This window comes from Antedon mediterranea, chromosome 3 (genome assembly GCF_964355755.1).
Source record: "Antedon mediterranea chromosome 3, ecAntMedi1.1, whole genome shotgun sequence".
Lineage (NCBI taxonomy): Eukaryota > Metazoa > Echinodermata > Crinoidea > Comatulida > Antedonidae > Antedon > Antedon mediterranea.
In genome coordinates this window covers 38419941-38446153 of record NC_092672.1, presented here as the reverse complement: position 1 = coordinate 38446153, position 26213 = coordinate 38419941, and the positions used below count along the sequence as shown (strand labels likewise).

At 31.8% G+C, this 26213-nt stretch overlaps 1 protein-coding gene across 1 annotated transcript; it reads left to right on the top strand.

The window, feature by feature from the left end:
* Positions 1-21540, top strand: LOC140045528 (GATOR1 complex protein DEPDC5-like). Its single transcript, XM_072090472.1, has 28 exons — positions 1-51; positions 1202-1377; positions 2894-2981; positions 4308-4360; positions 8598-8770; positions 9188-9386; positions 9712-9846; positions 10207-10279; positions 11349-11455; positions 11543-11620; positions 12133-12267; positions 12378-12439; positions 12664-12816; positions 13267-13537; positions 13796-13975; positions 14173-14271; positions 14482-14672; positions 15063-15152; positions 15449-15537; positions 16023-16203; positions 17008-17208; positions 17513-17692; positions 17863-18077; positions 18496-18628; positions 19033-19276; positions 19513-19679; positions 20218-20474; positions 20670-21540. The coding sequence occupies exons 2-28, from the start codon at positions 1344-1346 to the stop codon at positions 21100-21102; spliced, it is 4221 nt and encodes a 1406-aa protein (XP_071946573.1). The 5' UTR covers positions 1-51; positions 1202-1343; the 3' UTR covers positions 21103-21540.
* The last annotated feature ends 4673 nt before the right edge of the window (positions 21541-26213 follow it).

The following is a 26213-nucleotide window of genomic DNA, read 5'->3' as shown; positions in this document are numbered from 1 at the left end:
GCGATACTACTACAATATGCTGACGATTTCCGTCAACACAACGGTTTGCAGGTAGAACAAATTAACGGTTAATATTCAATTATTGTTAAATGTTAGGCTGCAGAACTCTTTGTACACAACTAACCTAGTTTGGCCCGAATCATTTTATTTTAGGCATTGTACTTGTCAAAATTATGCCTAGCTAGGCACCACCACCGACCGACGGCAGGCAGTATTTCACCTTGATTGAATTGACTGTTAAACAAGTTTTGGTCGCCGACCTTGATTGCCTTCCCAGGCTACCTCTCAGATCACGTATTATGTGTATACTTCTTTCTTGTAATTTAATGGTAATTTAAGTGAGCTCTTTCAGTTTGATCATGATTTTTGTTTATTAATATTTTGCAGTTTAAAATTTGTAAGAAAATTGAAAATATACATTTAAGATTAAGAACATTCAGAATTTAAGTTTTAAGTTGTGATATTAATTAATATATTTTTGTTAATATATGATAATATTGGTGAGTGTGTGTGGCAGTACCTCAGCTCTGATTCAGCCTCTCTGAAAAAAATATAGAATATTAAATAACACAATTGTGTATCATATACATACTTTTTTATTATAAAAATAAAACAGACACATTTCTTGTTTCTGCCTCAAAATAAAATATTATTGTACGAGTACTTTCGACCATAGATCATCATCAGGTACTGATAAAATATTGGTAAAAGACGAATACATATGGAGAAAGGGGTACACTAGAAAACAAACTTTTTCATTAACTGTTTTAAGTTTCAAAATCAAATAGATAATAACCAAAAGAAATCATTTACAGCTATGGCATTTAGTGACCTTTACCAGTGAAGACCTGGAAAGATTCCTGACTGTATATGATTAATTTAATTTAAGTACACAATCTGTATCTGTGAGTCACCAGTAAAAAACAGTAATCTGAGATATCTACACAAAAGTATACTGTATTATATCAATGGAACTATACTGTTTGATGCATTACAGCTTTATTATTTTTTTGGAGATTTTTACGAATCTTTTAAAGTTGATTCCAGCAAAGATCAGCTTTATTTAATTGTTGGTATTCATTGTATATTGTTTTTACATGACCATCATCATCATTACACTAACAGTATAGTATAGTACAGTATGTTTCCTCAACTGCCTCTACAAAAGACTTGTAACTAAAAGTATTATTTTCTCTTTCAGAAACTAGACTAATTTAACTAATAATCATTTTGTAAACACAAGTATGTGCTTACTGGTTTGCGGTGGAGACGTGTTGAAAACGTGAGATTTGCAGTCCGCAAGCATAATACATAGTGGTGCGTAGTAGAAACATGTTGGCAACATGAAATTGGTGGTCCATAACAAGTCCTTCAGTGGTAAGCTTACAACTTGTTTTGATTTTTAAACATTATAAAAGGTTGTGTTTGCACTGCATACTGGACTCAGTATACTGGACCCAGTAGTACAGTGTGATGATTATATCATTTTATTTCAAATAACATTTCTTCTTTCAAATAAAACGTAAAAATTTGACAAAAATAAAGTAAAGTTAAATGATTAATATACTTTTGTTTTAAAATAAACAAATTTTAAAAAATGCAAAAAAAAGAGAAGAATCCTAGAAGTTATACATCAATGTCTTGAAGATGTATAATGTATTTACCATTGCATTCCTAGTTGGACAATTTTTAAAAAGCAAATGAACAAGAATATATATCTCCTCCAGTGCAGACAACCCTGACCTTCTTAATCCATCCCTTGTACTTTCTTATCTACCCTTCATAGCTTAATCCAGGGAGTTATAAATATAATTACATATTTTTACAACTCCTTGCTTAATCTACCTTTGACTAATTGAGTGTAGTAAAATAGAAATTAATTAATCAGTAATAATGTATGGTAACTGTATAAGTAGCAGACTGTACTTGGGAAGGTGTAACCAAAAAATATCAACAAAATACATCCTACTAAAATCACATAGTAGTTGAGAAAGTACATTATCATTATAGTTGCATATTATTTGTTTGATTAACACAGTGTATAATGTTTACTATGTAGAATAAACATTATTAACAGCTACTGTGTAAACTGAATGTAGTCTCACTCCTCTCAATACAACAGAACTTTAGTGAGTGTACTTATCAAGACCATACTTAACCATTCTGTATTCTACTTAAAATCTTTCCTGTTTGCATGAATGAATGCATTTATTTGAAAACAATGATACTAGTTTATAAAGGACCTATTCTGAATTTCTTTGCAAACGCATAATTGGGAATTTTTGCACAACCATAAGTTGGCCTAAAGCTCTGCATGTCTACATTATCAAACTAGTTTGACAAAAAAAGTGTGATGTGCCCAAATATGGTAGTGACATGTTCAAATATGGTAGTGATATGTGACATCATCATGTCCATATATGGGCACATCACATTTTGTTTGATAGTGTAGATAGAGCTTAAAGGCCAGGTGATCTAAATCTCTATTCTTTTGTACACAAATTTTGTAAATAGAGAGGCATTTTAAAAAGCTATGTGGTACGGTGTGGTAAAAAAATGTAAAAAAAATTATCCAACGTATATCCACCATCTTTTTTCACCGTCTAGGGAGTCACCAGACATGTTATTACATTAGGTTAACTACCTAACTACTGAAAAAAGTCTTCCTGGTTTTTATGGACAATTTTGCAAAATTTTGTATTTGACCATATTAAGGGAAATTCATGTTTTTTCGTCTCGATTTCTGTTACAAATATTTGATTTATGTACAATTAACCAATATTATATTTAAAATTCATGCCTGTACCTGAGCTTTAACATCAGCTTAATTGTTTTTTTCTGAAGGCCAATAATTACTTTCTAAATGTTAAATTTGTATAATTTTATTTTTCAGAGGATGAAATAATTATCATCCCAAAAGAATTCCCAAATGTCAAAGTTGGGGACGTTCTTGAAATATTCCATCCGGATGAGAGACATAAGTGAGTAACTTACATTGTTTGTTTTTACATATTAATTGAGTTTCTTCAACTCAAACTAAGTAATCAGAATACTACCAAATGCATGTAAAGTCATAAACCCATAATAGTATAACAAGCCAATTCCAGTAATTGGTGATTGACAATTACCGTTGTTGGATTACGTTGTGTGACCCGCAAAATTTACCCACTTTCATGTTCTCAAGGCGGGTGGGGGTGTATAGCTTAGAACTGTAATTTAACTTTTAATTAAATAAAAAAGAATTAATTAGTTTTGTGTTAATCGTCTTCCTGTGTAAATATAAATCATTAGGGTTAAACTATATTCGCATAAATTTAATCAGGAAACATATTATTTATAAGTACTAGCCATTTCGCCATTAGTAATATTCATATTAATCTATATTCATATCCTTTTTTGTCATTGAGTCTGGATTTATGGATTTAGTACCTGTTTACTATTGTAAGTTCATTATGACTAATCAAGGTCATATGCAAATATAGTTACTATGGTTACTATTATAATGAAGTGGAGCTGTGGCTTTGTGGTTATGATGCTTGGCTACCAATCTAAGGGTCCTGGGTTCAAGTCCTGTCATATGTCAGGGTTTTTTTCTCATGACAATTTACAACTCCACTCCCAAAGACTTAGTAATAAGTCTTTGTTTATGTAGAGCATCGTGTATATGTTTGTCTTGTGAAATTATTAAATAGTTTATCCATCCTGTAATTGGCGGGTTACTCGCTGTTGGATGAGTATGAAATAATAATGTTTGTCTTGTGAAATTATTAAATAGTTTATCCATCCTGTAATTGGCGGGTTACTTGCTGTTGGATGAGTATGAAAATAAAAAAAAAAAAAAAAAAAAAAAAAAATTAATCAAGATGACCAATTGTAAACAAATAAACCAAGCAGCAATGTACTGTGTATTATGGGTTTCAATTTAGTCATTAAAAAAATATATTACGGGTTTTAATGTTTATTTACTGATTCAAAGATGAATAGTCAACAAATGAATAAAATAATGCTAAAGCTCTGTCTATACTATCAAACTAGTTGATATGCCCACAAATGGTAGTGATATGACATCATCATGCCTATATATGGGCACATTGCATTTTTTTGTCACATAAAGTTTAATACTTAGTGTGGACAGAGCTTTAGTTATTAAAAAATGCTTCATTTTCAATGAAATGTGCCAAAGTAACATAGCATTATTAATACAATGCTGTGTTTAGTATTACGTTCTTTCTCAATTGGATCACAGAGAGCCGCTAGTTTAAGATTTCTTATTCAGTTATAATAATTTCTATATTTATGAATTTCAGACTACTCCTGCAAGTCCGTTCCCTTAATGGTGAACTTCTTCAAAAACAAAAAGGTATGTGAAGAATGATAATGTTTATCTCAATGCACAAATGAATGTGTTGTCATGGTAAATGATTTGCATACTGTATTATGTATGTGTATCCTTGCGGTTTGATTGGTCGATTTCTTATCACATGCTTTCATTAGTTAGTTCTACTACACATGGTAAGAGGTAACTAATTCACATTCAGCTTTTGGTAAACATTTTAAGAATTATAATAGTAACTCTTTAACTTTTTACTAGATTCTGTGTTGTGTTTTCAGTTTTCATTATTATTTCATCACTTAATTTTCTGGTTTCTGTTCCAAGAATTTGTTTGTGATTATTATGGTGACAGAACAATAGAGCCTGGTGTCATTGACCTTTTGACCAATGTCCTTATGATTTCATCATTGATCAGGTCCGTTGGTTAATTTGAAAACATTAGCTGTATACATTAACTGTACTCCCAAGCAATAATACATGAATGATGGTCAGCATATGCTTCTTTCTAATTGGCCACATCCAGGAAAGAACTTTAAATATTCATTGTTTTCAAATAGTGATAAACTCTTACTCAGTCATTATTATGTCGGTTATGTCAGTCTGTCTGTTAGTCACTGGTTTGTACAGACTGATGTCAGTCATTGTATTTTTTGGTAAACTCAGTTTTCAGCCAATTTTTTGTTTTTTTCAATTTTGGTACATGACTGTCCAATTATTGTTGCTTGTACATATATAGATAAGATAAGATAATAAGATTTATAAAGCGCACATATCCACAAAGTTCTCAAGGCGCTTGTGAAAACCATGAAAAATACTAACCTTGAAACTAAAAACAACAAAAAATGTTGCCAAAAAAATAGATATACATCTGTACATATTGTATATACATTTTTTTTTCTATTACAATTTATTAATGAAGCAATTGTAAATGCTATTTTTGCACAATTTAGCAGGATGTTTTGATTTGTGTCAAAGTGAGGTTACTACAAGTTCTCTCATTGACGGTTTTATTCGGAAACGATTAATATTATTCAACCATTCATGCAACTGTCAGACTGTTCCATTATTTACATAGGTAAATCTGTTTGTAAATGCGTAAAAAAAACAACAAAACGTTTCCAACACTGGGACTTAAAATTTCCTGTCTACTAAATATCCTATAATATGGTGATTTAATAGTTTTTAAATGTCTTGTTAGCTGCGATGGAAAAATTCAGAATTGGTGCTGTTGCCAAATTTGGTTTTTATAATTTGTACTTAATTAACGATTTCATCGACGAACGAATTTCTTCTTTTCCCCATTTATTTTTTGCAATGTAATTGTAAAGTCATTTCCTATTTATTTACTCCACTAAAAATGACCAGAGGTGTTGTATAGTTCAATGTGACAGGTATTTTGTTTACCTTTCTGGCATTGAGACAATGTTGTCAATATTGTAAACAACATGATCTTGATTTTATTCCACATGGTTGTCAAGATTACTTCCTTTATCTTTTCTTTTGGCAAAGAATGCAAAGAAGTAACATAAACAACATTTATTGTTTTCCCTTTACACATTTCTTTCATAAACCATTAAATTTAATAATATTTTGATCAAAACTATCCCACTTATTGTCGAACATTTTTTTTTTAGCTTATTCTACTTTCAATCAGGAAAGTTCTTAAAAAATGTTGTTTTTTTAAAAATAATTAATTGTTAGTAGATTATTAACTTTATTGCACATATTTATTTATAATTTGTAATTTTCTGCCCTATTTCCAAATGATCGTCCCTAATGACCTCTCACGTGAAATGACATCACACAACGTGACTGCGTGCTGCTACTACGCGCAAGGACCATGATTCAATTTCCTCCTCGCTCTCACGTTCATCGTCATTGGTTAATTTCCTTGAATTCTCGTCAGTCAGCGTTCAAACGATGAGTCGATAACTCAACGTAATTTAGACTTCCTTAATGTTTACTACTACAGCTTTGTTTATGTGTGATGTAGCACGCGTGTAATAGGCATAGTTATCACGTCATGCTAGGGACTTACACGCATTAGATTTGTTTATAGTCGATTTAGTAATGGAGCAAATCAAGGAAGGTAAGACACAACAGGTTTGAAATACTTAAGTTGTGCCCGATTGCTTTGTGTAAATGCCTTGCACTTGTCTTTGAGATCGTTTTATTTAGTACAGTGGTCTGACCGATTTATTTAGTACAGTGGTCTAACTGCTTTGTTTAGCCTACAGTGGTCTTTTAGATAATTTATTTAGTCCAGTGGTCTGACCGCTTTATTAAGTACAGTGGTATTTGAGATAATTTTATTTAGTACAGTGGTCTGACCGCTTTATTAGTACAGTGGTATTTGAGATAATTTTATTTAGTCCAGTGGTCTGACCGCTTTATTAGTACAGTGGTATTTGAGATAATTTTATTTAGTACCTGGTGGTCTGACCGTTTCATTGTAGTAAACTTGTCTGACCATTTTATTTTAAACTTCAATGGTCTTTGAGATAATTTTATTTAGTACAGTGATCTGACCATTTCATTATAGTAAAGTCTGACTGTTCTATTTTCAGTGGTTTTCCATAACAGTGGTACTTAATAGCATTAAAGATAGTACAGTGGTCTCAAGTATACCGCAATGTAGATTTGTAAACCTTGCAGTATTTCTACCTTTTTTTATAATAATTATGGAGCGAGATTGAGGAAAATGATAATTTAATATGGGCCTTTAAAAGGAGAGGAACACACAACTGTAAAATTTTAGGAGAGCAGATAAGAAGTCATAAGTCTGTACAAGGTCAGAGGTCATGTCAAGGTAAATAAATAAATTGCAGTCAGTGTCCCTTTTATTAAATATGATTATGAACCTTGACCATGTGATTTCCAAATTTTTGAAAATTGTTTGTAGAAAATAGAAATAATTTAATTTGCTCTGAACAATTAAAATTGATAGAATCCAAAATTATTTGTTGAATAATGCATTATTTGTTTTTTATTGTTGATACTTTCTATTTGTTTGTTTTTTTTTATACTGGCCAGCTTGTTATTGTTATGGTTGTGTCATACATTCAGTTTGGAATTGTTTCATTTAGTTGTTAAATCGTCGTCTGTGCCATCACACGAGTAATGTCATGTGGATATGATTAATTTACTAATCAGATGAGTGTGGGCAGTTGCAACTATTAAGAATAATTAATAAAACCACATAGAAGACGTAACACTTGTATTTGAAAAGTTCATTCTTGTCGATGACTTTGATTTGGAAGCTGGAGAGTACTGTGTATAAAGCTGATATCAGAACAAATTTGGCTCATAATTACCATCAATTGATCAATGAAAATTTATGTTTCATTTTCAAGTAATAAAATGGCATAATGCCAAGCATATAAATGAGAGAAATATTAATATACCTTCTGCAGTCTTGTTTTTACTATAATCGTAGCTCACCTCAAAACAACTTGTGTCAAAAAACTTTATCAATGAAATGTTTAGTTTCGTTTTCGCGTCGACTTGGCGTAGCGCCAAGTGCGCACAATGTTATTAGCAACAGCCTTGTGACTCACGTGAGATAACAAGACATGTGCTTGTCGTTGAAATGTTGTGATGGTTTGAATGAGTACAATCATAAATGAATGTTTTTTAGTAATTCAATATTTGTTGTTCAACAGGATACAGCTCCACCTTGTGCCAAATTCTTTATGACTTTTATTAACTCTTTTCCTCTATTACGAATTCTCCTTATTAATTATTAGATTTTATGCGAATTAAGTTTTTTAATTTGTACTTAATCATACTTCTTGTGGTTATTATTTGAAACAAAAAACATTTGTTTGAGAGTTTGAATGAGTATTAAAAGCAAGTTCAGATTAAAGAGAATCCAAATTTGTTCAAGTTTCAAGTATCATAACATTTATTTACAGACTCATAGAAGATAATAATATACAAAGCAAAAGAAAAGTAAGAGAATGAAGGAAGATGCTGCCGCCGCCAATGTTTTTATGTCGTCTTGTTGAGGGCCCCTCAAAATCAGCTTCCGCTGGCTGGGTCACCCTCTTGAAATATGGTTGAATAAATAAATCAATCAATCAATCAAAATCAATCTATGATGAATAAAGAATGATGAATAATGATCATCCTTAAATGTCCTTTTCATGTCAGCAACTTAAGAAATGTTATTTTTCAAATAATTTAAAATCAAAATCAAATCATTGGTGATGTGATAGTAACTAACTTTGAATCATTTTCTAAAACATACTCATTCTATTTTTAGATATTGTGAGTATTGAACAAAACCTTGTCAAGTCATTCCAGTTGAGAGCCTATCAAGATGTCGTTGTTCGTCCGGTGGAAGACCTAGCAACCGTCACGCTTGACCTGGTTGAGCTAGTCTTCAAAGACCAGTACATTAGCAGAAGTGACATGTGGCGACTGAAGAAGCATTTAGTAAGTGTGACCTCATCATTCCTAATGTTAACATAATAAATGAGTAATTATGGAATTAAAACACTTGGTGTACCTCAAAACTAACTAATTATGGAATCATTTTACCAAATTACTTTACTTCTTTTCTTTTAGAATTTACTACATATAATGTTAGTTTCCTAAAGCTCTGTCTACACTATCAAACTAGTTTGACAAAACAAAGTTTGATGTGCCCAAATATGGTAGTGATATGCTTAAATATGGTAGTGCTATGACATCATCATGTCACATAAGTTTGATAGTGTAGATAGAGCTTAACAGGGGAAGTTGACTTTGTGTGTTATTGTTTTCGTTTTTGTAATGTTTTCTTTTGACTCCACTCTACGTTTCCTTTGTGATATATACAGTGTTTACTTTATGATTTGTTTTCCCAAACAGCTTGGCAGCTGCCTCTACTTTTCCCAGAAGATAGAGTTCTCAATGATAGGTGCACAGGTGAATGAACTCTGGGCCGTTGGTGAAAGAGTGCGTTGTGGGATTGTTTCTGCTAATACCAAGGTAGCTTTTCGTTCAGCGACCGCGATGGTGTTCCTGTTTATTCAAATGAGTAGTGAAATGTGGTTGTTTGACACCTGGGGTGAGTTACTATTTATTTGTTACCTTTTTTTTCTATTTTTTGTGTGTTTCTATGCAATCCCATAACTAGTTTTTTACTTTAATTTTTTTTTTTTTGGTTCATTTTTCCACAAAAGGTGCAAGAGTCATCATAAACTATACTGGTTAGGCATTTTTACCATACTTTAACTGCTGATCTCTAGTTTGAAAAGGGGCACTTCAGGAAAAAGGGGGCTTTGTTTGAACCCTATGAACCTACAGACTTGTTATAGAAAATTTAAAAATTGTTCTGCTGGAAAAGATTCCATAATATTACATTGTTGAGATCTTTCTCTTCTTGGTTGCAGGTGAACTGTACATGGAGAAAGCAGTAGATGGCTTTTTATCAGAACTCTTTAATGGTTGGAAAGATAAGAACATTAACAGTGAAGTCACTATTGTACTGACATCAAGAACGTATTATGATAATGCTGAGTCTCTTGGTAAGAAATTCACTCTCAAAAATCGTTTTACTGAACTCAATTACTATGTATCTGTTAATATATTAAACTAGACTTGCATTTCCATCAATCTGATTAATTTCTTTAGAAATAATCTTCTGTCTCCAGGATCGACCTGTATCTATTATTTAGCTCATCTCTCTGTAAAAGAGATTCAAGACCTGTGTATGTAATGACTATCACAAACTTGTGTAAAACAATCAATGTTGATTGAACGAGTTGTGCTGTAAAATCAGTCTTATGAATAAATAACTTTTTTATATAAACTATTCATCAAGTTTAAAATGTGCCATTAAAACCAAAGAGAGTGTCAAAGTAGTTTTGTTTTTCCATCATTTTTAGATGAGTTTCCAGATTCTATGAAGTCATGTCTTTCAATAAACAACAGAGGCAGAATCTATGAAGATTTTTATCGGTACCGTTATATATTATATTATATTACTCCAGCACCTTGCATCAATGTTTTAAATCCAGTTTATTTTTTTTGTATTTGGTTAGATAAAAATGTGAATTTTATATAATTATATTCAATAAGTAGTCTTATTCAGACAGTACTGTTTCAATCTTATTAGATCTCGTCAGTGCACCTTTTTGAAATAATGTATACCGAAAAACATGCACAATATTTAGGCTGAGCCAGTTATTAATTAGTATATATTTTACCAGGAGAAGGAAATAGCTGTATTTGTAAATACGTTGACATAAGAAAAAAAAAATGCTCACTTAAACATAAATTAAATTTTGATTTAAAAATTACCATTTAATTTCATTAACGCATTTGTATCATCATAATATAGTATAATTTGAATAACATTATCACATTTCAACATATTTTACTTTATGCAAATGCCTGTCTGTGATTTTCTTGTTAGCTTAAATATTTCAACAGAAATTAAGCATGTACTCAATAATGTTGTTATTAATATTCAGACAAGAACTTAGGATTATTTCAATTACTAAGCAATCATACTTAGCGCAGATTACGTTTTACTTAATGAGTTAAAATTACTTAAGCCGCAGTAATCCATTAGGGGGATCAAGAGGAAATATGAATGTTGTTATAATTTTAAGTTTCTTTTTTCAAGAAGACTTAAATATGGCAATTAAGATAATTAGCCTACACTTAAATGTCGTTTATTAATGTCACTTAAAGGTCATGCGTATGCATACATTCAATAAACATGAATGAAGTACAATAATTAATGTTTAATGTAACACTTGTTATTCTCAGACTACTAGGAAAATGATTAGCAATGATAATTTTATAACTAATACAGAGTAGCTCTGCATCAGGGAGTTAAGTCAACTGGTCAGATGTTTTGCCCTACTTTGTGTATTAAATACTTGCCGAAAAATGTGCAAGTAATTCTCAGGAGGGAGGGACATTAAAATATATATAATATATAATTTGTTATGCTATTCATTTGCTAGTAAATTATTTGAGGGTGATATTTATTATTTATTTATTTATTTTGTACTTTTAGGGTAATTTTTCAGAATGAACGACATAATGAATGGACACCACTGCTAGTGACATTAAAGAAAGCAATGTTAGACTATCCTAAGCACATTAAACACAAGGAAATGGAAGGTAACAATAACATTTAAACATTTACAGTTTTTACAAAATAATTGTTAATTAATCAATTAATTAATTTGTAATATGTCCTGTTTCCAGATGGTTGCTGGCCTAAAGGTACCAACTCAACTGCAGCAGAGGGGAACATGCTAGAAGCTTTGAATATGTCATTTAGTGGTAAATATTTTTTATTATACTTGAAAATTAATTAGAATTTGTTTATAGGATCGACAGTGTACTATCGCATGTCACGCATGCTAGAATGTAATGTTATTGATGACGTATTCTAACAGTATTTTTACAGTAGGATGGCCTATAGCTGTATTCTAACAGTATTTTTACAGTAGGATGGCCTATAGCTGTATTCTAACAGTATTTTTACAGTAGGATGGCCTATAGCTGTATTCTAACAGTATTTTTACAGTAGGATGGCCTATAGCTGTATTCTAACAGTATTTTTACAGTAGGATGGCCTATAGCTGTATTCTAACAGTATTTTTACAGTAGGATGGCCTATAGCGTTTTTACAATGTGATGTATTTTTCTTTGTTGTAGTTTTATTGTCTTAATCTTGCCAAGCAAAATGAATTTTAAGTGGACCAATAAAATGTCTTGAATCTTGAACATGAATGAAAATATGTTGTGTATCTATGTAATTTAAATTGATTGTATCATTTTTTTTTCTTTAGTTTTTGATAACCATTACTCAAATCGTAACTTTGAAAGGACTGGGCAAGTTGTAGTATTCGTAACACCTGGTAACGGTGTGTTTGAGGTCGATCGGCAACTTTGTGAACTTTCGCAATCAAGAATGATAGATTATGGTATGTGTTCTTGGCAATACATGCTGAAAAAAAAACATAATTCTATAAAGTTTGTAAGAGAAATTACAGTCTGTAAATTGCTAATGATTTTATTTACATTCTTTTACAAGGTATTGGAAGTGATCTAGTGTGCTTGGGTGAACAACCTCTCCATGCTGTACCATTACTTAAGGTAATTAAACCATTTTGATTAACCAAAATGAATCAATCAATCAAAATCAATTTATTCCATAAAACTAATAATAATTTGTACAAAGATGTCATCAAATATTTATGGAAAAGGGAACTCTAGATAAGAAAGCTTTTAAGCTGAGACTCTTACAAAAATATTTAATTGAATTTAAACAAACCGTCGAACTTAATATGGATAATTAAATTTTGTTATTTTGTTTTTAGTTTATAGATGCCAATCCAGAGGTGGCTCAAAACTATTCCGATATTTATCACATTCCTCACTGGATTAACTACAGTTTTTATATATCTAAAAGTAAGAAACGCTACAGTAACACCTTTACACCCAGGACATTACAGCCTAACAGAAAACCAAAGGTATGGCTAGACTTAAGTGGTACTTATTAAGGGACTTCAGCATGATCTTCAATTTTCCTTGATATCTTTCACTTGTTTGTACAGCGTCTTTTGTTTTTTGTGCTTTACAAAATAATACTATTACTTAGAAAGTTACTAAAGTCGACTCTCCCAATATCGGACTCTCTGAAAAACAGAAACTCTCCTAATTTCAGATTTTTTTTTAGGTCCAAAAGGTCCCAAATTCATTTTTACCATTAGAAACACATTCCTAATACCAGACTCTCCGGAAAAGCAGACATTTTAGGCCATCCAAAGGTGTCCAGTATTGAGAGCAAATTGTATTAGCAAAATAAGAGAAAACAATGTTTTGTGGTTTTGGTCATTATCCTAAAAATTGACCCGTATAGCATCTAAATCCTAAAGTTATATTTAAAGATAAATCTTTCTTTTTTCCATTTTCATTTTCAGAACAAAATAAATGATGACTATCTGCATTTAGCAGGCAATGAATATGACCTACCTCAATACTTAGGTTTACCTAACTGTCCACCTAGTGAATTAGAGCAAGATGTGAACTATGACCCCTATGATACGTACGATGGCAATGTGTTTTCATTTGGAAAAAAGAAATCCTCAAAAAATAAGAATTTTCCGCCAACGATGAATCCTTTCTCGCCTACCACCTTGACGACAAAGCTTACACCAGATCGACGAAGATGGACCCATGTCTACCCCCATGGTATGGGTATAAATTTTACTCTTGTTTATGTTACAACATTCCATTCTCACATAATATTTTGTTGTCTTTCCTACATTTGAGATTCAATAAAACTACAAGAAAATACATCAAATTGTACAAACAACAATGTTAAAATAGGAAAACAATGTGGATGTTGTGACATTGTTCATTGTTCTATATACACACTGCACTTATACCTGCTTTAACATCCTTTAAACATAAATATCAGTTCATTTATTTTAAAATAAATATTTAAAGGTCCATCTGGAGAGGTGATTCAATTTCAACATCAAGCAAGTAATACATCAACTCCTGTACACGCACAACGTTGGCGGACAACAACACAACCTTGCGACGATGGCCATTCTCTACTCACGTCGTCTAGCGAGTCTATCCACCTGTCTGCCACGGATGAAAGTGAGAGTGACGATCACCATGGTAATTAAAATAATTTATAATATATAATAATATTTATATAATATATTATAATTGTATTCATTGGAAAGTTGAATGCATGTTAGGTAATTGTATTTATTTATTAATAAAAAGGTACATTTTTGTGATCCTAAAATATGCAGAAGTTATCTACACACACACTATTTGTCATACTAAATTCTATTTGTTATTTTTTTCAGACTCTCAGACTGTTCTTGATCGTATTGATCTGAAACGACGGATTGGATGTGCATGGGGAATTACGGGGGAACAGGCTCTGACCCCCTTCACCTTAACAGGTATGGCTTACTCTATTTCATCAGGTATATCAGTTTGTAAGAGATATCATTTAGCGAAAGCTCCACACTCGGATGTCTGGTTTTTAAATATACATTCCACTAACGCTAAAGTTTGAAATAAACTCACAAATGAGAATAATGTTATAAAGAAGAATAGAAAATGATAAAATATTACAATTTTCGTTTCTAAAATACATGTTTAACCTTTAGGTCTTGATCGAAAGTCGCTAACCATCACTGCATGCTTCCCGATTACTACGGATTTCTTTCCGGACAAATGCGCTCTACAAAGTGACTATTTTGAGGGGAATTACTCCATAGCAGTGGATGATACAACATCCATGAACACAATGACAACAGCGGCTGTCTTTAAGGAGCTTGTCTCTCAACGTCTAATACAGGTGCAATTATATAATTTTTATTTACATTAATACATTAATACCGTAGCAGTGGATCCAAGTGGGAGCACCTCTAAATTTCATGAATTGTAATGCAAAAGATAGGACATCAAATTAAGCTCAGCCCTTCATTTCACCATTTTTAGGCCCTGGTGCCTCCTATTTCTAAATCCTGGTTCCGCCACTAATATTACTAGGGAATGGAATATGTGATGCCTAAACCTATATATTTTAATATTCCTAGCTCACTTGTGCATCGTATAGTCACTTTTATATTACTCACATAGTGTCTGAATGTGATCGTAGGAGCACCCCTTTGAATACTGAGAAATGCATTATTAAATTAGTATTACAGTATTTCATGTGAATATTTGTAATGTTGTTTTCTGGCAGGATTTTCAGCTTGTTGTTTCACCTGATGAGGGCAGTGACTGCTTGTCATTATCTGGGAACAGAGGCTCACTTGTTACAAATGAGAAAAAAGTAAGTTGGGGTTCTTTTGAGCAATAAAATACTTCTGTAAGGATGGTTTAAAGTATGTTCGTACACTATAGTTTTTAAGTGTTCTCCTAATCTTATCTGATAGGCTGTGAACATATGGGATGGTTACCAACACTCTCATGTCTTCCTCTACAGGTTGTGTGTTCGTTATTTACTGTAAGAATGTTGAATTTGAATATAACCTTAAAATTGTGACAACTTATTTCTCCATGGTGACATCAACTATATATGTACTTTGGTGTAAAGCAATTCCAATATTTAATTTTTATGTAATTTAGAATCTGTGTGTGCTGAGCTATGGAAGTACATTCCACAGTATTTCTTTGAGCCCAGATAACAGTATTGATGTAATCAGATACACACCAAGGTAATTATTGTAATTATAATATAAACAATTTTTTTAAAGGTTTTATGTTTTATTTGAAGGTTTGATCAAGTGGGGTGTGCCCAAATATGTTAGTGATATGGCCAAATATGGTATTGATATGGCTAAATATGGTGGTGATATGGCCAAATATGGTAGTGATATGGCCAAATACGTTAGTGATATGCCCAAATATGGTATTGATAAGATGTCATCGGATCCATGTATGGACACATCACATTTTTTTGTTACATAAAGTTTGATAGTTTAGGCAGATCCTGTCTCTGAGACTTGTTGTTCAGTAACCTCCATTGGATCTAGTTAATATGCTTATACTTAGAAGTAACACTCTTCTGTAGTCGTAATTAAGTTTGATTTGAGGTACAAGCTTTGCATATTGTAAAAAAAATTATTATTGTTATATTTATGTTTGTTTATGAATAAAGGAAATAAATGATTGATTGATTTTTTGATTGTTATGTTTATAGATATGAAAAGAAGTTACCAGAGTTAGTATACAACTACAACCTATGGCACCCAGGCAGAGATAGCTTCCTCTTTACAAACATCAAACTAAGACACAAACCTGTTGAGAATAATGAATGGAACCATAGAGATAGCTACATTGCGTATAGAGGGACACCTACATCATATTTTGAACTAAAAGAGGTGTGCACTTTAAGTAAATGCTTTGTAAAAATGATTTTAAATTCTACAGTCTACCTAAATGACAGTAACATTCTTTGTTTTTTTAAACATTTTTTTACTATTATTGCTATTTCAAATACTGCAAGATACTTTAAACCAGAATGTATTCTTTATTTTATTCCTTTCTGCAAAACATAACAAGTGAAAATGGAGTGATACAACTATCACCAGAAATGATGTGTCCCTCTAACTTCAATTCCCAGAACGATTTGTAGAGTATTTCGTTTATTTTTTATTCGTTTATTTATTTTTTTCCACTCACTTATATATATATATATATATATATATCATTTGCATTTACATAACATATATTAAATGTGGGTGGATGGAAGTCACAGTAAGTTCACTGAACTTTAAGTCGTGACTCCCGTATGCCTATAAGTATACTAACATTGCTACAGAGTAGACTAAAATATGAATATATAATAGTGAAAGTACATAAAATCAAAAAAAAAAAAAAAAAATTTAAATTATAGAAGTTAAGATAAACCAGGCAATTATATAATATAATGATAAAAGGGATAATGATAACAATTAGAGTACAATATGAAATATAATTAAATATGGTATAATAACAAGTATAACGATACAATGTAGCGGAGATTATTGAATACCAGGGTGAAGGATTTAATTTAATTTAAATCATAAATGTTTAAAACGTCAAATCTTTTAAAAAGTAATTTTGTATGGGCTCTAAATGATTCTCCCGCGCAAATCCGAATTTGATTTAAGAAGTAATGCCTTTTGTTCCTTCTATACTTGCAGTCCTTGAAATTCTGGAGAAGCAGATTTCTTTTGCTGCCCTCACCAGTTGCATACATTAAAAAGTTGTCCAGCAGCTCACCAAAGTTTGACGTTTTTGAGAGTCTGAACGAGACTCAGTGTCACCAACTATTAGAAGGTTTTATCAGGTTCATTGAAGGACTTAACCGAATAAGACGACCGCAAAGAACAGGACGAACATCGGTAAGAGTTTTGTGCTTTAATATTTCAGGTGTTTTCCTATTGTATGTGTAAAATCATCCTTTATTTCAAATAAAAAAACATAAGAATGTAACAAACATCGCAGGTGACAGCTTGGAGGATCAAACATATACAGGGCAAGACAAAACAACAAATAAAAAACATTTAAAATAAGAAGATAAACATATTAGAAAACACATCCAATTAAAATCAGATCAAATTACAGTTCAAATTATAATTATTAGGAAGGTTTTTGCAATACAGTTTCCGTTTAAAACTAATTATATTAAAACCATCTTATTTGTAGCGACTACATTCCAAAGAATATACAACTTCTCCAGTCTCGCCAATACCAGGATTGAAATGTCAAAGGTCAATTTCTAGAAATAGTTCATATGTAAACTTACCAGATGCAGATATTGACCTTTCACCGTTGGCTGCATCAAGACAAAGTTCACGTCAGAGCTCACGCCAGAGTTCTCCTACGGTACGTGTAAATCTGTTTCCTTACAACCTGACAGAAGCAAGCCTTGTCGTCTATTAGTGAGAACCCTACCTGTATAGATTCTACAAATGCCATCATACCCAAATATGGACACTTCTTGAAATGTTGGTTTGTGTATATTAAGCAGACACATTATAATATTTGTTTCACAGAGGTTAGGGTTTCCTGATGCAAAGAAAAGGCCCTCAAGAGGGAGTGGTTCAAACACCCCTACCAGCGCCCCACCGTCCAATTCAGAGATTTCGCATATGGTTCTAGATGCCATTGAGAATGTAGCAAAGCAAACTGATAATATCACAAATTCAGTAGAACAGTTGACATTAAGTTCACCAAACGAAAAGATTACCGCAGCAATGAAGTATGGAAAGTAAGTATAGTTAACATATTCTTTGTTTTTATACAAATAAAAAGGAATATGCATAAAAACAGATTGTAGTCATTTTTAGGTTTATTGGAAGATGCTTTATTCTCATTGCCTCATTCTTCGGATGGGATATAAAGCTATTGGTCCCGTATACTGTAGTGCATGTATACACTGTTAACTGTACACTATTCAAAAAGAGTAAGGGATTGTCTCCCGGTGTGCTGATCTGGTAGGCACTGCACTGCTGGCTGCTGTGGGTCCGTGGAGGACCTCATTCGAATTTCCTCAGTTTTCAGTTAAGCTGGAGGACGAATAAATACATTTAACATTTATTATTTTCTCAACTCATTCTAAACAGGACTAGTATTTTATACTGGTATAATTTATTTATTATTATTTTTTGTTCTATTTTTGTTTTCAGAGAGGGAATGAATTTCTTGCCAGGTTCAAAGAAGCTACCCTGTTTCAGCTTTGTGGCAGCTGAAGCTGTAACATGGCTTATGGCGACAATTGAGAATGGCTCAACATTCTACGAGGCTATCAATAAAATGCAGGTCAGATATTAATAGTGTAATAATAGTGGCGCTGTAGGCTGGTGCCTTCCAATCCCAAGATCCAGGGTTCAATCCTGAATTGGTGCCAGGGGATGTAACTTATCGGTGTTTCTACTTCACTCAAAACTCTTAAATGAGACTAAAGCTCTGTCTACACAACTAGTTTGACAAAAAAAGTGCCCAAATATGGTAGTGATATGCTTAAATAGTGATATCATCATGTCCATATATAGGCACATAAAGTTTTATAGTGTAGACAGAGCTTTAGTTGATAAGCTTGTTACTTTGATTGAAATAAATAATTTTAAATCATAATAAGCATCATCATATTCATAATTATTATTCTATATAATATTTTTCTAATCATAATCATAATCATTAAAAATCAAACCATTTTACTACAGAACCTTCTTGACGAGGGAATGATCATAAGCATATCTGGTCCAAATATGAAATGTTTCAAATATGGATTCTACATCTACTACTTCAACCAAGACGATGATAAAAATGAGAATGTCTTGAAGTTACCATGGCGACGCAAATTATCAGAGCCAATCAGCGCTGGCCAGCATGAACGTAATTGGTTTGAAGTTTCATTTGAAGAACAGAAGTGGTGGAACACTCCTGAGTCACTGGACCGTGACAATGGTGAGTTGCAATTATTGTACTTAGTCTTTCCTGTCATGTTGTGCAAAGGCAACTACTTTTTCTTTTTGGCCTTGAACATGAATCCAAATTGGAAAGTTGATTTAGATTCCAGAGTCTGAATTAGAGAAATATGTAAAACAAATTAATCCATAGTTTTTTCCAGAAGTTTATAAATGAATTTTCGAAGTTAAGTTTATTTTTAAGTTTAATACTGAATTTGTAACATTGTCTTTCAGTTTGTTGGACTCCCACATATAAGAATTTAACTCAAACCATTGACAGTAATCTAAATGACAGGGTTGAATGGTATCATGTTGGTTACCATAGCAAGTATTGTCCATCGCAAGCATTTGATATTGAAGTACAGTGGTTGGTGTGCACCCCAAGTCTGCTACACAACCAGGTAAGAAATCAGTATTCCTCTATAAATGTCCATAAAATACATACATTTTTCTTTTTTAAATAAATTTTCATATATCCTTTTTTTAAACGAGCAATGACTTTCCGGAAGGATTAATAACGATAATATGGTTTTGAATGAGAGTATCCAGGCTGTAGAATACTAATATTTTTGGTTTATTTTGGGCCTAATTTACAAATAGTTCCAAATTATTTACCTGAATCCACAGGATGGGGCCTGCATATTGTTAATTTCAAGCACAAAATATTTATCATAAAAATGCTCATGTTATATTTTTTTGTTCATTTTTAGTTTCCTAAATTTTCTTTAATAAATTATTGAACATGAATAAATAGCTTTAATAATGAATTTTTATGAATGGAATAGTACAAATAATACCAAGAGGTAATCATTAAATAGTGCATACTATTGCATGCCATGTGACCCACAATCTTCCAATCAAATGACAGGAATTTATTTAGGTGTTATATAATATTTTTTATAGCACTATATTCTGCTAAATACATGAATTGTATTGCAGGTTAAGGAATGGAGTAGAAGAGCGTCCTCTAGTGGTTTCCATCTTGTACCAATCCTACTGGATCCATTTGGATTGGACACGGATAATCAAGACCCGCTTCTTTCTCCAATATTTATCAAACTTAACACCTTGAGTCTACGATCAAATAATTCATGCAACGGTCATCAGGAGGAAATGATCACCAGAGAGGATCAGGAGGAAATGATCACCAGAGAGGATCAGAAAATTAAACAATTTCAACAGTTTATACTTGAAAGGTAATTGTGTGGTTTCTTTACTCCAGTCATCATTGCTGATAGCAGCATTTACTATAAGTGCTTTTTCTTTGTTTCTGGGAATTACCATTGACTATTAGTATTTTTTTCATTAAATAAATTTTTTCTTAAGACTTAAATATTTTGTTTGTTTTATCCAAACTTTATAATGAATAATGTATTTATTTTTTATTGTAGGTTTGGATTTTTAGAAGATATAACTACAAACAGAAGTCCATTATCGTGCAATACTCGAAACGATCCGTATTCCGTGAGTTTACACCAACAATTTATTCACATCACAGGAATGGCTGTGGTCATTGTGTCTCCTTTCACTCAAGAATCTGAAGTCCACTCAACAAACAATAACAGCAATAATACAACTGCCAGAAGAATTAGTAAACAAGATCCCATGTTAGACTATGTCCATTCGCAAACTGACCTTGGTTTCATGTGGGTGACCAATCACACGCTTACAAAGCGATGGAGGTCAACTAGTATATCTGATGAAAACTTTGCTGAACACTTATTAACTGATTTTAAGTTGTTTTGCTCGAATCACGATAATCGTCTTGCGAATCTTTGGACAGAGTTTGAAGAAATGAGTATCTATGAGAGTTGTGCTGATTGATAAAAGTTGCAGATTTGTACAGGAGATAAAAAGTTCCAAATTGTGAATATTTTAAGCAAGAAACAGAAGAACAAACCGAACTATTAACTTTTTCTGAAATACTTTGCAATGACAATTCATTTGAATAATAGGATATAATAGAGTAGAATCCTAAATTCATATTAGCAAATAATATTGTTTTGGCAATGAAATTACAAGATAAAACTGCTTCAACATTAATTGATTTTCTAGGAAAAATAGGTTTAATTCTTGTAGCTGCTGTATGATATTACTAACGATTTACTAACAATTTAAATAATATTTTGAGTGAAAAAGAAATGATTTAATTTCCTCCGAATCAGGTAGTAAAAATTAATCTTAAAAATCATGTATAACATGCATATATTTCCGAATCATGATTTGTAGAATTTTTTTTGGTAAAAGAAATTTTATAATGTAAATTTGATACTAGCGGTTTCTTTCTTATGATATTGGCCAGTGGTCTAAAAGATGTACCAAAAATATATATAAAATATCTATTAATTATTAATTCTATCTTATAGTGTTTAGTTGTGTCATGTGATCATGTTGCAATCTGTAATTGAAATGAATAATTGGTTTATAAATACCTTTATTATGAAATACACACTGCTATCATACTGTGTTGTATAATCCAATACTTTACTCTTCTAGTAGTACACATTTTTTTGAAGTTTTATTAAAGTATATTTTAAGTTCTCTTTGTTGTAAATCATAAATATTTATGATATGATATGAAATAATTTCTGTTCTTAAACATAACATGCCTAAAACAATGCACGGTTTGGTATACGTTTATTAATAAGATTTCTGTATTTTAATTTATTGTGTGCACAAATTAAGAATTTAAAACAAAGAGAAACTGATTGTTGCCTAGCAATAATACTGTAAATAAATAGTAAAAGTAATCATTACTTCTAAAGCTCTGTGTACACTATCAAACTAGTTTGACAAAAAAAGTGTGATGTGCCCAAATATGGTAGTGGTATGCACAAATATGGTAGTGATATGCCAAAATATGGTAGTGATATGACATCATCGTGTCCATATTTGGCCACATCGCATTAGTCACATAAAGTTTGATAATGTAGACAGCTTTATATTATATTTAAAAAGCACAAACATTTAAATCTTGCAATCGTGTTTGTTTTCATCAATGTTATAATATGTAAGTTTATAGAATGCAGTTGTTCTTTTTATTCTGTATAGTTTATTTTGGGCGCTAGTTCCGTTTCGCACCTGTTTTTATTTCGACTTCCTTTTGACTCCAAATTGTTAAGCACCTTATTGTGAATACCACACCTTAAAAATGTGCGAGAAACACGTCTGAAAATTCATCAATTTAAAGGATTTATTTTTTACTTTTTGTGTGATCTCCTTCGTAAAAGTATTTTTTAGGCCTAATTCTAAGGTGTGGTACTCACGATAAAGTTACTTAACCAATTTTGAGTCGAAATAAACGACAGGTGCAAAACGGAACTAGCGCCTTATTTTGTTTATTTTGTTCACGTACACCATTGTTGTGTGTCCTTATTGCCATTCCAATTCTGTTTCTTGTTGTAATTTAAAAGGGTTTTGTTTTTAGTTAAGAAATGTTGTTGTGTTTTTCTTTAAATGTTAAGGAGTTGTTTGTGCATTCTGTTTTGTATTTTATTTTTGTGATCATTTGTAAGTAGAAAAGTACTAACCGATTTTAGTGTAATAGTTTTGGGCAATGCATTATGTAATATAATAACGTATGTACATCAGTTTGAATATCATGATGTTAATAATCAAGAAATATATTTAAGTATAATGTGTACAGCAAGCTGTGTGTGTGTTGTGACAATCAATAATTTCTCTCTGAAGGTGCATTATTAGATGTTCGACTGTTATTCCTTATTAGGAAGTATTTTAACAATAACATTTAACAAACATTTAAAATATAAAAACAATTCTTGTATTCTTTGGTAAACCTAAAAAGGTGATGTGCCCAAATATGGTAGTGCTATGCTTAAATATGGTAGTGACATGACATCATCATGTCCATATATGGGCACATCATATTTTTTTGACACATAAAGTTTGATAATGTAGACAAAGCTTAAGCCTAAAAAGGTGATGTGCCCAAATAGTAGAGATATGACGTCATCGTGTCGATATGGGCACATCACATTTGTTGTCACATAAAGTTCGATATGGTACAGCTACCTTTAGTAAATGTCACTGAAGCAAAATCCATAAAATTAATATTTAAATACTAAATATTTAAGCTAAATATCTCAATTAATTCTGATTAATAATACTGTACCTCCAGTGACCTCCAGTGTATGATGGTTTATTTGTGGTCCGTGGACAAGGACCAGCTTTGCAGAAAGTGTGTGCTTATTGTCAAACTAAGATGCAGACTTTATATCTATGTGTATTCTTTAATTTCACGCATGTAATAGTTTTGTTTCAAATCACATAATGTATAATGTCTTTCGCTCATTGTCTTCCATCCGTGTGCGTGTATTCCACCTTATCCATAAAAGCTACAGGGTTTGTTAACATTTAATGTAATATGGATGATAAAGGCTTGCCCGTAAATTGCCCGAAAGTTATTTTAGTTCAAAACGAATTAATACCTTGTTCATGTTGGTCTGCCTGACAACTTGCCGAACGTTACTAATTGCCTTACCATTAACGTTATAATAATTACGTCATTAAGCATGTACTTATCTGTTATATACAGTATATATATTTTCTTAAGTTTGATTTGTTTGTAGTCTAATATTAATTTGCCCGATTTATCGTTTAAATTGTACATAGGCCTAATAATTATACTTTTTAGAGTATTTTTTTTTTAAATAAAAAGTTTCTTATTGTAAAGTACATTAAAAACTAATACATTTTTTGAAAATTATTGTCAAATGCGTCTTTCTAATCTAATGATACAGTGAATAACCGAAAATACCAGAGGTCCGTGGTTCAGGAGGGAGGTGCTCTAGGAGTTGGCAACACCGACGTAGTTTTTAGTCGCGAGCAACGCGATTCTAGGCCTACAGCTCACTATGTCGGTCGGTTGGTCGCTAAACACTAACTTGAGCACGCGACTGCAGCCGTGTTCAGATGATAGACTATTAAACCTTTTCTTTTATTGATTGAAAGCCATGTTTATCGGGTAAAAATTAACTTTTACTTTCAGCTTAGAGGGAAGACCCGTGTCTTTCGGTATGGTATTAATTGTCGTCAATGGTTCAAGCACTAGGTGAAACAAAACAGACCATTACATTTTTTCTTTTATTTACTGAAAGCTATGTTTATCAGTTAGAAATGAACTTTTACTTTTATCCAGCCTAGTAGCTCATTTGGAAGACCCGTGTTTTTCGGTTGGTTATCCGCTGTCACCCACGGATTTGACAATCGGCGAGTGAAAAACACGTGATGGAAACGAAGTAGAGATTGTCACTAACTATTGTAACAAATGGAAAGATTGAAATACATAATTGGCACAGGGATGCGAATTTATTTTGGGGACAAATCATGAATACACAAGTTCAAATGCCAGATTAATGCGTTTTAATTCTGTTCCTGATCCCGAAATGGGATATAAAACAAAAACCTCTCAATAATAATAATGTCATGACGAAAGATATATTTATTATAACTCTTCTTTGGTCACGAATATTCTTGACAGCTTTACCCCCTCTATAGTTAAGATGAAAATTGCACTTTTAGTCTGTTATGATGGCGGGTGGTATGAAATAAGTACTTACTAAAAACAACACAGATTTATGATAACGAAGCTCAATTATGTAAGTAGTATACTGGTTATGTGAGTGAGCAAAATGTAATTTGAAATACTGTTAGGTAAATTATTAATTGCAACCTTGCTGTAGGCTGTGTGAATGTTTTATTTATTGACTGATTCATCTCTGTCGACGGTGAGCGTGAGCTGAACACAGGGCAAGGACCGGGTGGTGTGAAGATAAGTTTATGCACATGTACTACTCTAGGCCTACACCATCACCCTCCTTACTGCCACCTCTTTGATGGAATTTTTGGGGAAAATCTATAAGTCTATTCAATTTAATTATATTAATAATGAATTTCTAATGCTCTCACATCAAACTACTTTGACACAAAATGTGTGAGGTGCCAAAATATGGTAGTGATAATGTCACCGTGCCCATATATGGACACATCACATTTTTACATAAAGTTTAATAGTGTAGACAGAGCTTAAAAGGTAGTTAGTTGGTAATTAATTTTCTACATTTGTTTACCTGTTTATAAATTGTTGATATTTTAGATTTCAGTTTCACCTCTGTGCTATTGTCATGGTATTTAGTCTATTCTCACGTAGTAAGACCATATAAATAGAATAACTGTTCAATAATCCATTGCTTAGTAGGCCCTATGGGATTATCAACCAATCAATAATCAATAATCCATTGCTTAGTAGGCCCTATGGGATTATCAACCAATCAATAATCCATTGCTTAGTAGGCCCTATGGGATTATCAACCAATCAATATTCATTACACCTTGTTTTACACCTTAGTTTTATGTAAGGACATCAGAATTGTTCTTTGCTTTTAAATTTAATTTTAAACCATCACATTACAACATTATTAATTTATATAGCTCGATTTTAAAATCTCACTCTATACACTATCAAACATAATATATTTTCGGATATGACATCATCAAGGTCCATATATTTTTTTCACATAAAGTTTGATAGTGTAGACAGAGATTAACAAAATAAATAGTTGAATAACATGATCTGTATTTATATCTAACGTTACCTGCTGAATTGACAAGGATAATGATGTCATAATTATAATCAAGATTCTTAAACTAAAATCCTAAAGACCAAAATAAGTACTTGTTTGATATTTAATTCAATAGTTTAATTCAAACATAAAATGGAATCGTAAATCTGACATAAAGCTTACAAAACACTTCAAATGTGGTCCTCGCTTGACCCTCACTTGACCCCAAACATTTGTTAATCCCGAGCAGAAACACATTTCGCATTTTTATTACTATTTTAATATTACCGCAGACATCCTCTTTCACATATTTTTACTTTTATTCAAATGCCGACTTGTCAAATGTTAAATAAA